Source organism: Penaeus monodon, chromosome 16, assembly GCF_015228065.2.
Source record: "Penaeus monodon isolate SGIC_2016 chromosome 16, NSTDA_Pmon_1, whole genome shotgun sequence".
Lineage (NCBI taxonomy): Eukaryota > Metazoa > Arthropoda > Malacostraca > Decapoda > Penaeidae > Penaeus > Penaeus monodon.
In genome coordinates, this window is record NC_051401.1 from 17,974,701 (window position 1) to 17,987,832 (window position 13,132).

Consider the following 13,132-nt stretch of genomic DNA (forward strand, 5'->3'; position numbering starts at 1 on the left):
TATTTTATATATATATATTATATAATTATATATATATATATAATATATTATATAATACAATAATATATATATATATATATTAATATATATATAATATTAATCATATTATATAAAATTATATATTATATATCTATATATAAATATAATATATATATATATTATATATAATATAATATATATATATATTATATATTAATATTATATATATATATATATATATATATATATATATATATATATATATAATATATATATAAAATACACACATATTAGGCCTCTGCCTCTGCTTCCTAAGTTCCTCCATGGCAACAATGAGTATGGAATAAGGCGGTTAGCCCTTCTAGGGACATTTTTAACCCTTTGCCGACGGGTGGCTTGTACGGGACTATCTGCCGGGGGCATGTATGTACATGCCATGAGTTTTTTTTTGTTACAATCACGGCAAAACATGATTTTTCTGCCACTGAAAGTGGGATTAAGTAGTTTTTAACACTTTCTCTTTTTTACTATGAAAGAAAAAGAAAGAAAGAAAGAAAGAAAGAAAGAAAAAAAAGAAGAAGGAAAGAAAGAAAGAAAGAAAGAAAGAAAGAAAGAAAGAAAGAAAGAAAGAAAGAAAGAAAGAAAGAAAGAAAAAAAAAAAAATAATAATGCAAACCGACGATTTCAACTCCATGATGCCTCACGCTGCTTATTTTATTCAGACTCTAGACTGATTAATGATCAACTATGGAGTCTATATAACAACAAAAATACCCTTCAGTCTCGATTTATCAGGAAGTATGGCAATTAGAGACTTTAGAAAATAATGAAAACTGAAAATACGACATATCTTTGTAGTATTACGAAGAACTGGCATAGGATGCTGGTATTTGGCATGAGTGGTCGCGCATGCTAGGGCGACGATATAAGCCCCCGGTAGCGAAGCCTGGGCCACTATGAATACTACCCGTTGGGAATGGGTTAAGCTATAGCCAGACTATATGGGTGTAAATTAATTTAGACAAGTTAAAAATTGTGACCCTTAGGAAGGGCAAGTGACAAGGCAAACAGTCTTTATTAATATTACACACAAAAAAAATTATATATTTATTATATACTTTTCAGTTCTGCTTTTGTGATTATTTACCTTGAGTTTTTATTATACCAAATCTTAACCCATTGCCGACGGGTGGCATGTACGCACATGCCATGGCATGGCGGGACCATCTGCCGGGGGCACATACGCACATGCCATAGAGTATGTATGGACATGCCATGATTTTTTTTTTTTGTTACAATCACGGCAAAAGATTATTTTTTTGCCAGTGAAAGTGTGATTAAGTCGGTTTTAACACTATCATTTTTACCATGCAACAAACAAAAAAAATGCAACAAACCGACGATTACAACTCCTTGATGCCGCACACTGCTTATTTTATTCGGACTATAGACCGAATAATGATCAACTATGGAGTCTATATAGCAACAAAAATACCCTTCAGTCTCGATTTATCAGAAAGTTTGGCAAGTAGAGACTAAAAAATAAAGAAAACTGAAAATACAACATATCTTCTTAGTATTACGAAGAAACGGCATGGGATGCTGGTATTTGGCATGAGTGGTCGCGCATGCTAGGGCGACGATATAAGCCCCTGGCAGCGAGGCCCCGGCCTCTATGAATGCTACCCGTCAGTTATGGGTTAATGCATTCCCAATGGGTCACACATAAAGGTGTCATTACATACCACTTCGTATGCAGGGTACAGCTGAATTGTTTCTGAATTGTTCCCATTTCCATATTGATGCCATATATTGCAAAATTCAAACAAACTAACATTATAAGCCTGTTTAGATAGTATTTCAAAAATGGGTTGTTGCTATTTAGCATATATTGCCTAGCCATTATCTTCAATATACCTTATTCGCACTGGGATGAAAGTCCTATTGTGTCAAGATAGACCAACCCTTTACAAATGCATTGAGAGCAAATTAATTTTAGGTTTCCCATGATTTTGATTTTTCTCAGGAAAATGCAGTTGACTCTGCATGCAATTTGATGCATTGTTTGGTATAGCTGTTGTGATTGGAGACACCTTATCAGGCCAAGTTTAATACAAGAAACAGTATATTCATTGGGTGTACTTAGCCCCCATTTAGCAAGTGTTGTTCGCTGCAGAATGTTTTGGGAAATATATTTGCACACAAATGGTTCCACAAGTACAAAGCCACCAAGGAGTCGCTTAGAAGATCTACAAGACCTCACCCGATTTTCCCTTTCCTCGAGGTTTTGGAGAATTTTTTTAAAGCTTTTATTTGCATTACTGACATAGTTATGAGCTGATAACATTACTAACAGCAACATAAAATAACTAATATTTAAAAAAATTAAAGGAAACACACAAACAGTAAGTAGAATCAGTAACTGTTAACTAAGTACTTGTTGAGCCATCTATATGTAAATACAATCGATAAACTAATCTTACAACTGGCATGGAATGTATTTACATGCTATCATCAGCAGCTTTGTGTTAACTTAGTTTTCATACTAAATACGCTCCAATTACTGCTTTACTTGCTAATTATTGCATTGGTAGTATTATTGCACAGGTGCAACTAATATCATGCTGACAAATTTACTGTAGAACTACATGTACATACATACATACACACATGCATGCATGCAACAGATCTGTATTTTAAAATATACTCTCTTTTTCATCATACCAATGGAAATCTTTACCTTTCCATTATTACCTTCGTGTACACCAGTATGATAAGGATTTAAAAATAGCTTATGCAATAAATAAGATAACTGAATATAGATGAGCATACTTCTTGTCATTATAAATAGGCTGGTTTCAAATAAAAGAACTGACATTTACACAATCATTTTACTTCACTGCTTCTCACATTATGTATGAAATATTAAAATTTTTTGCTATCCACAAATAATATAAAACAAAAAGACGAAATTGGGTTATATTTAGAATGTATTGAATAACACATAGAACTCACAGAGTCTATTTTGGTTCACAGCAATAAAGATGTCCAGCTGCAGACTATTACAAGAACATTCGAACGGTACAGACTAATAGTTAAACATAACCCTTGTCGAGAATTTAAATTTGATGTCTTTCCTTCCTGCTACTTGGAATTGTAAGGATTTGAAATAAAAAATAAAATGAAAAAAGGTACTAACATTCATGACTTTTACAATGCTTTCAAAAAAATAAAAAGAGGAGAGGGAAATCTTCATTCTTTTGGTTAACAACATATTAGATGTGTTAACACCTAAATCTCAAAAGCTATGCAGAAACTTAAGTTCTCTCATGCCTGGTCTTGAGATAGGCCTGGTGAAGTCGCACACTTCTGCTGCACAATTTGCTCCAGGAAACCATCCTTGGGCAAATAACATACATATATAAAAAGAAAAAGAGAAAATTTAATAATTTTTCAGACTCTTGCGTGATTATACATTGTACGAGACTCGCAGAAATTCCATCTAAAAAGGTCTGCGCACATTGCCTGGTCTGTGCGAAAATCTCAGCCAGAAAATAAAGGTACACTGTGTGGCGAAAAATAAACTTCCTTAACCTAACGATGTCTTATTCCTATGGTCGCGGGAATGTGTTGCATCAATGGCCGCCGGTCTGCTCCTGGTACACTTCAATTACGTCATCATTCTCCATTTCCAGCTGAAAAAAGAAAAAATGATAAGGAACACACATATTGATTACCAACAGGTGAGAGAGGAAGAGGATATGGCCTTTCTTTGAAAAAAACATTCTTTTTCAAATATGGTTCTACACATTACATATAAATCACTTTTAACTTAAGATTTTAGACTTTCTGAAAATGAAGAGATCTGAGAGCCTCCTTTGGCTATCGAACAACTTAAAATACTATTAATAAAATTTGTGGTATAGGAAAGAGGTTTGAGAAAATATTCTATACAGAAACTGTGATATGCCAGGTTACACTAGTCCTTGCAGACTAACCCTATATATGAAAGAAATTAAATTCATTGTGTTTGACCAATTGTGAATCAACATCAGTTATAACAATGTAAGTAAATTTGAGACAGCCTATTCTATTTTTAAGCCAATGCAGTCCACTCACCAATACTGTAATCTGATATTTGTTCAACCTCACAATTAACATTATCTTCATAATATCAGATATCCATTCATACAATCTGCAGGCTAACATTACATATCAACTTGAACAAAACACCCAAAAATTGCATCAACTGCAATTAGAGAAACACCAACAGCAAGTAAAAAGATAATGAAACATGAATGTTAAACAGGGTCAGCAGAAAGAACAGGTCCATTAGTAAGTGGAGGAGCTAAAGGAGCAAAAGAAAAAGGTATGGCAAATCATCACAAGACGAGATAAATATCCAAATGCTAAAATAGTTCAGTAGAATACAGAAAAAGGGGGGGGGGAGGGGAGGGGAGGGGGGGGAGGGAGGGAGGGAGGGAGGGAGAGAGAGAGAGAGAGAGTGAGAGAGAGAGAGAGAGAGAGAGAGAGAGAGAGAGAGAGAGAGAGAGAGAGAGAGAGAGAGAGAGAGAGAGAGAGAGATGTTTATAAAATATACACCCACGCACACCTTTAAAAATAATAAAATGAAGAAAATAATACATTCAACCCCAAAACCAAAACACTTACAGCTTTGGGCGTTTCTTCGTCATTAATGCGTCGTCCGTCAAAGAGGAAACGCAGCGATGCTACAGGGACTCCCACCCGCTCACTGTATGACTTCTTTAACTTGCCCATCTGTGTGGTCATCTTCACTCGGAAGTGGATCTCATTGGAGTCCTGTGGGAGGACAAAAGTTGAATATAAAAGGCAAAAAAGACATTTACAAACTAAGAGCATTGTAATCAGTGACATACAAAAAAACTTAAATGATAACAAATTATGAAAGATATACAAGGTTCCATCCACATGCTGGAATAATATCCACACACCCTCCATTTACCACGTAAAGCCTGCATGCTAGTGTCTGCTGATAGCATTGTATCACACTTCTATTATCAATGGAAACACAAACATATCACTACTAACATGTCTACTAATCTTTTCATTTTATTTTATTTTTTATTTCCTAACAAAGTCTTGTACCATTTCAACTACTTTTCCTATCAACTCCTAAAGATCTCCATTCTTAAAAATCATGAAATGTAATTGTAACAAAAATTATCATGTTGCATCTTGCACACAGATCTAGTTATTTTATTTCTAACTTAAATTAACTATGAATGCCTACATTAATCAAGAATTAAAATTTAAGTTGATTAAAAATTTTACCATGAACATGTTACATATTGAAGGTCTAAACTCTATCAGCTTTACTTACAGTAAATCAATATAGAGTTATTTCACTGCAGTCATGTCTTTACTGATTCTACAGTGTCTTGGAAACTAGTCTCCTCAATATTTAATTCATACAAACCATTATTTTGTACAAATAAAGATGGCAATACTCTACTGGCCCCTGCATGAAAGCAAGCCATCAAGTGTATCCTGGGTCTCTACAGAGTACAATGTATAATCACGCAAATGATAGTAAACAACAATAACCCAACCCATCATCTGATATACTTGCAGGCACTCCAGGATGTGCAGGCAGAAAGGGAAGAGGAGCTGGGCTAGATAATATGCAGCAGCTACAATGTACCTTTGTGCCACTAGTGCTGCTCTGACTGTGGCTCTTGCAGCTGTAAGCACAACTATCCTTCCTCTTCTCCATCCCTTTTCATTTAAGTTTTGTTCTTGTTTCCATCATGATTTTTGTTTTTTTTGTTTTGTTTACTAATAAGAGTGTATAAGTGTAACAAAGCCTGTGATACATTATCTACTAGTCACCTGCTGTGATATAACACCTGTCTGGCATTTATGGTAAAGGGTTAAATGCCTCCAACAGATTAAATGAAACAGAAAATATCTATAAATCATATTTATGCAATGATTTGGACACAAATTCTATAAAAAAAAAGTAAGGGACATCCCAAAATGAAAAACAAATTACTTCAGAAAAAAAAAAAAAAAAAAAAACCTTGTACAGTATGCAGTCAGCTCATGTCTCAACAGGACTTTCTACACATGGGTAATGCATAGTGTGATGCAAGTAACACTCTACAAGCTTGTTCTTTTGAGAGGATACCAATACACACCAATCTACTCTGGTTAGGCTTTGGCCAAGATACTTAAAAAAAAATGGATAGCAATACTTCCACTTTGGAAGTTTAATCCAAAAATGAAAGAAAGTAGTATTCTGACTGCTGTCTATGTATGGATCATTTTATCATAAACAAGTGGAATTTTAATTTTATTTCTGGCAATTATAATAAGTGAAGAAATGATATAAATAGTTATTCATCTAGCTATATCTGGTATTTTGTGGCACATCCTGACAGGCCTAATGTAATGTCAAAAAATCTTGACCTGCCCCATTTTTACCCCTATAAGATTTTTTCTTTTCCAAAAATATGGGGAAAAAAGAAAAAGAGAGAAAAAAATGCAATAAAAGATGGTAAAGTAGCTTGATAGTTGCCAACAGTTTTTTTTTTTTTTTTTTTTTTGATACTTATGCTGCCTGCCTTATATGCAAATTTTGCTTTGACAGAACAAAAGACATCCATAAATCAATAATGGGCTGCTTCATACATATATGTTTGCACCATGAATATATATCTTATCAGTAGGATTCATCTGAGCAATAATGATACTTGTGAGAATAATAAGGATAGAAAGAATATTACCAAGAAAAAGGTAGAGACAACAACAAATGAAATACCAATGAAAAGAAAACATTGGACACCATCACAATAAACATAAAAATACTTAATATCAGGAGTGCAGTTTCTCATGCAATCTGGCTGTTTAACAAATGTGAGGACACAGCCAGACATTAAATATTATGCAGTCCACAGGACACAAAACCACCTTGCTATCCACATACCAATCTGCATTGTACCAAGGCCAGCAGGCCTGTATCTACAATCTGCATTTTTTATTTGGGGCTGAGAGTTGAGACAATGTTACCAGTCACAAGATGATCCACACACCAGATACGGCTGAATATTTTATACTGTGTAATAGTATTTTTAAAATTTCCCTAAACATAACCAAAGCCAAACAAATACTGTTGAATTTAAGCTAGCCATAAATATTCTAGCATCAAAAAGTAGTAGCTTGCTAGGCTTGATTCTTGTGGTTCTGCCCCAAGCACATTTTCTAGATCATAGGTATATTTCTGGGTACATCTATATCTTGTACTGCATTTGATATTGACAAAGACAGGGGTTCCTTTAGAAATATTTGACATTAAATAGCCTACACCTACGGACTTACCCCCTATAGCTGCAGAATGTATTCATGATTTCAGTGAAATAGCAAGAGTATATTCACCATAATCTGGTAAGACACCAATGGGATAAGTGGGAGATCTTTACAAGTATGTATGATTTGGTATGTGTGTGTGTATACAAGATAAACTATTCATAATCTAAACCTCTGTGTTCACATAATTCTTTTTAGCTTATACATTTAAAAATCTGTACTATTTTCTATTTAATCTATTTACAGGGTTTATTTTTTCTCCCATGCCGTGTTTGTGGTCTATTTTGTTTTTTCTGAAACATGGCCATGGCAAAAGAAAATAAACCTTTAAAAAAGATTGTGATATTGACCTCTTAATACCTCTCAAACAGATATTAAGACATTCAGGTGTTTTATCTTGTGCATCATGTTGTTCTCAGTGATAAACTAAAATATAATAAGTATCCTCAACTGTGCTGGCTTTATCTCAATTTGTAGGTATTCAAGTGCTGGAAACTTGTTCATGTTCTGATATGGTGGAGTTTCCAGTACTTTATACATATATATATATGATCAAACCAGGCTGTACAAGTTATTCTGATATAGAAACAAATAGTGGTCTTCATCAATGTTGGTGTAACAGATAATTTTTCATACAAGTTTGTTAGATGAAATAAAAAGCATAAGCAACATGACTGGTCCTCTCTTTGTAGAGATGTATTAATCTGACTATAGTTAAGTTTCACACAGCTATTTGGCACAGAATAAATTTTGCCTGTAATAGACAGAATGATAAAATTTAAGACCCTTTTCATCTATGGCATTTCCTTTGCAAGCAGTACTTTGGTATACATTAATGCAATGATTACACTAAGAAAAATCTTGACACTACTTTCACTGATACATAAAATTGCAAAAGCAAAGAAAATAATATCAGAAATAAAGCAAATAGGTTGCAACAAATGCCATGCAGACTAAGTACATAGTGATGGAGTGAGGGGCTGTGGGAAAAGCCTCTCGGTTAGAAAAGATTTTGATTTATTTGGCAATGTGGTTGCTTGGTGTTAAATTAAGATTTGAAAAAAAGGACAAACCAGACAAAGCCATAGATTAATCTAAATTTGGGAAAAGGAAAAATAAATGGAGGATCGCAGACAGCTGGTGGGTATTTGGGGGTTAATGTCTGGAGACTAATGAGTATTTTTTTTATTCAACTTGACATGTGACAATGACATACATTACTCAAAGTCAAAAGTATATTAAATGGTCAGTTGTTAGTGATTTCTGGAAGACAGAGGACTGCCTTTAAGATTAAAAGTTATACCGTCTAAAAACGAACAATGAAATGAACTTTGTTAACCCCTACAACAGTGCTCACAAGAAACACTATTGACAAACTGGAGGACAATAGGGAGAGATGCCACAGTAAAAGAGGACAACTTATTTTGAAGGTTATCTAGCCAAAGTGGCCTCTGAGATACAGCATTCAAAGCATTCCCTCTCCTCCAGACAATACAGATGAAGTCTTGGGGCCCTGGGGAGGTTAAGCATGAATAATCTGTGCAGAGGGTCCAAGGGTGGAACCTTCAATAGAGGCTGAGGTAAGGTTACTTATAACATTGTGAAAACATGCAGGGCTCATGCTTGGGTGATGCCCATTTCCATAGATTTATCAAAAGCTTTTAGTAGACCTTTCAAAAGTAGCATTTCCAAATGCAGAATTTTAATTTGGTAGACATTGCCGTTAAAATTTGTCAAGATGGTTTTGACCCTTTTCTTTTTGTTTTTAATGTATCACTGTATTATATTTACTGTATATCAGCCTGTTTTACCCTTCATAATTTCTGTTATACTTCACACTCTACCCTACTATCAGGACTATCAAAGCAAGACTGTTACGTGAACAAGGAATTCTACCAATCAAAAAAGTTATAATACATCTGTAGCATACATATAATTGTTGCTGATTATTATATACTAATCTCATGAATGTGACATACACTTTTAGAAAGAAATATTGGTTAAGCCTCCAGTCAAATTAGAAACCGTTCCATCTAGACTGTTGTTCCATGAAAACCTGGGTATTTGTTACACTGGCTGTGATATTACCGATGTACTAACAATACACTTCGGAAGTTTCTCTAATGGGTACTTCTGCAAACAATCCTACCACAATATATAGAGGTTTGTTAGCGTTCTCACTTTAAGACATGGATGCAACTGCAAACACTATACAGAGAAAATTGGGCTATTCAGTGAATGGCAAGGTAGGGCTGGACTTAAGTCTGCAGAATATGTTGCAACATATTTTGGTGTAGTTTTAGTTTCCCACAGCCACATGGTAAAAGATGAAAATTGCCTGTAATGGATAGAATGACCAAAAATAGGAAAATTTCATGGTTAATCTTTATGGTATGGATGCACTAGGCTTGGGCAAGTTGATGACAATATTCTTGTACAGGAGAAAAATTGAAGTCATCAGTACAAGAAATCATCTGCAGACATGAAAGGTAGCACCCCAAATAAAGGGAAAAGATCATGGAAAGTACCATTAAGAGCTGAAGTCCAGTTGGTGTTCCCAAGTCTTACTTCTGTCTTGTTTTGCATACCGAGGTGAAGACAATGTTTCCCCAGAGGGTTATGGGCAACCCTCCCTTCAGAGTCGCTCAATCATGTCAAATTAGATTGTCGAACAAATTTTGTGATGTGGAGTTGGGGACTCTGTGTCTGTTCCATAAAGAATTACCCTTTTCATTTATAGTACTTCCTTACAGTTGATAATTAGAAAGTTATGCAATATGTAAAACTATGGTATACATAACGTGAAAATGTGAAGATGCCATTCTAAAGAAAGGGATAAACTACACTCACTGATATCTGAAATAACCAGAGAAGGCAAAGAATGATGTTAGAAGTAGAGAATATCGATTGAAACTAATGCTAGGTGCAGAGCAAGTTCACACCAACTGTGAGTGGGGGTCTGGGGCCAGAGCCCCAGATAGTGAGAGTGGATGGGGGTCTAAGGGCTTAGGCCCCCAGGTTAGGAAGGGGTTTGGTTCATAGGGTGATGTTTTAAGATCCCCATCCCTAATAATAGCTGGACCAAGAGAGACTTAAGCTTACTTGGTAAACAATTACCAATGCTTTTGTTTGTATCATTTGCAATGGAAAAAAGAAGAGATTCAAGCACATTATAATTTGAAAGGATAATTCCTAAATTGGATGGGAGAGTGAAACTAAAACACTACCTTTTATTTTATTGCTAATGCTATATTTGATTGTCCTTGTTGAGTAGTTTCCTCCTCTTCATGACAATGACTGAATTTTCCCTATCCTAGTATGGCCTCTATGCAAATAGATACTATACTGTGACAAAATACACTGCTTCTCTTTGTTATAAAGCACTTAACTGCTTAACAGAATTGTGACACCAACTCAAACATCAAGTTCCCACAACCTGCTGGATGATGTGGGGAATGGGGGTTGCTACTTTGGAAAATTAATGTACTGGAGATCAACAAGATCTATATTTTACAGGAAATGTTATATTCTCATCCTATATGGTGCAGTTATCAGCATGAAAGGAAAAAAGATGAGTGCATGGTTAATTTTTATGGTATGGATACACTATACTAGGGCAAATTGAAGAGGATATTCTTCTAGTATTAAAAGTTGCAGTATCAGTACAAGTAATATGCAGAAATGACCAGTAACACCAAAAGTAATGGGAAAAGTCACCACTCAAGCATTAGATTGTTGGTTAAATTGAGGATAGTCAGTGACAATGCATCTATTGTAAGGAATTACCAAGTGCACTTACACGTGCCTATAAGTATATAAATATTTTACTGCAACCAAATTTACATAAGTATATACTACCTAGGGAAATCATTAGGGGGTCTGGGGGTAAAGTCTCTAGGTTTGGATTTTGTGAGTTACAGGCAATCTTCAAGGTAGTTTGTGTTCAGGATGGGGTTCATTAATTCACTCGAGTTTGGAGGTCTCTGATGGATGGATGTATTTTTGTACTTTTAACATAGTTTTCAATGAAAATGAACATTAAATTCTTCCTGATATCCAATTTTGTCTGAGTGATATCCTTTACACACAACTTGGAACAAAATCAGCTACAATTTATAAGCTTTGCTGAGAGATTTCTGATACCCATCAGAAAGAGACTTGTTTCCATGTAGTTAAATGCAGTAGTTATTACACAAAAATTAAACTTCCAGTTCATGAAACTGAAATTGGAAACATCTCGTTTGTTTACAAACACACTATCATACTATTTCCAACGACATTATTATTTTGGCACATACAATTTTGTGCCGTACTACTTTCCTTTAGATGGAAAATGTTGCATAAAAACTGTTCCAGTGCACAAATAAATGCAAGCACTGGCTGTGTTTTCATCCAAGTAGTCTTAATTTAAACTGCAATACCAGACAAGTCCCTCTGGGCTACATTTAGACAATGGCTCTCAAGGCATACAGCTGAGGATCTGGTGGTATAAGTGTGGCATACAGGGTATATGCATTCTATCTTGGTATCCACTATCCTGCTAAATACGGGCACGATGAAGGAATAAGGTACCCGACAATAAAGCATAAACTCTTCATAAACATTACTTCCACTTAGACCTTAAACACTATTGCATCACAACTCTTGCAGGAAATACCAAGAAGTTCACATCATGTCCTCCAAAAGCCCAGAAGAATAAAAAATGGGGAAAAAATCCCCATCAACTGATAAGAATTTCTACAAAACAAACAAAACTCATACGGATACAAAGCCTAAAAAATGAACAATTTCACATTTAGCAAAATGATGATAAACGCAGCGGGAAAAACATGAGAACGACTATGTAGGCCTACCATGCTTGTTATGCACAACTAAAGATTTTTCGGACTACGAAAACACACCGTGCTCTACCAAACGATATATAACAAGGTGGAACGAACACTTCCAAAAGCCATTATCAGCCACAAAAACATTATTTATCTCACTACAATACACAACAAAGGCGACTCGAATTTCAAAACGGAACCGAACACACCCGGTAAAAATACATATATAGCTTAAACGGACATTATTTCCCACGTAATTCACTAAGAAACCTCTACACATTCACTCGCATGCTCTACTGTACTTAATGTTTACGAAAGCAAGACCAAAGAGCGTAAAATAAGGGCACATTACCTGTCCTACAACTTTAAGTTTGATGTATTCGTTCCCTTCCCCTTCTGGCTTGGCGTCCTGCAGGAGAGGGAGATGAAAAAAGCCTTAATATCTCGTTATTTCACACTATTTCACGTCTTTCGAGGATTTCATCTTCGCCACAATAAAGGAAAGAAGCTGCCCGATCGCTCAGGGTGCTCGTAAAAGGCGTACTTACAGTGTTATCAGACATTATTGATGAATTTGTTGGAGGAACGCGTGGTCTTCTTCTCCGCGAACAAACAACAAGAACCCAAGTGCAACATCCGGGAATTCGAGAAACAAAGATGGCCGACTCTTTTGGCGCCAGATTCGAAAGCGCGTGGGGGCACTTGCTTATCTTTTTCTCATTTACTTTTACTTTTTAAATTTGCTGGTGTCTTCTTTTGTTTGGTTTGTTTATTTCCGAGAGGAACATTTTGATTTTCATCTAATTTTGTCCTGAGGTGTTTGGTTGCTTGTTCCAAACCTTTTATGTAGTCAGACTCGAATGCAAACGCGAGCGATTTTTTTTCCATAATATATCAGCATGCTTTTCAATTTCTGTGGTATATTTAATTTAGAGAACCATTTTTTTCTATGGGAGATGTTTCGGTATATTTTTTAGGTT

The 13,132-nt window shown here is 35.2% G+C and overlaps 1 protein-coding gene across 1 annotated transcript; it reads right to left on the reverse strand.

Annotated features, from left to right (window-relative positions):
* Window positions 1-2,855: 2,855 nt before the first annotated feature.
* LOC119582609 (small ubiquitin-related modifier-like) lies at window positions 2,856-12,926 on the reverse strand. The gene is made up of 4 exons (XM_037930982.1): window positions 12,701-12,926; window positions 12,505-12,561; window positions 4,651-4,800; window positions 2,856-3,674 (listed from the first exon to the last, which is right to left on the reverse strand). Exons 1-4 carry the CDS (start codon window positions 12,713-12,715, stop codon window positions 3,615-3,617), a joined length of 282 nt encoding a protein of 93 aa, XP_037786910.1. The 5' UTR covers window positions 12,716-12,926; the 3' UTR covers window positions 2,856-3,614.
* Window positions 12,927-13,132: the final 206 nt, after the last annotated feature.

Excerpts from the sequence above, each read along its gene's own strand:
- LOC119582609 (XM_037930982.1), bottom strand. Across the intron at positions 4,801-12,504 it reads AACTTAAAGTTGTAGGACAG|GACTCCAATGAGATCCACTT; the intron begins GTAATGTGCCCT and ends GTCCTCCCACAG. Across the intron at positions 3,675-4,650 it reads ACGAAGAAACGCCCAAAGCT|CTGGAAATGGAGAATGATGA; the intron begins GTAAGTGTTTTG and ends TTCTTTTTTCAG.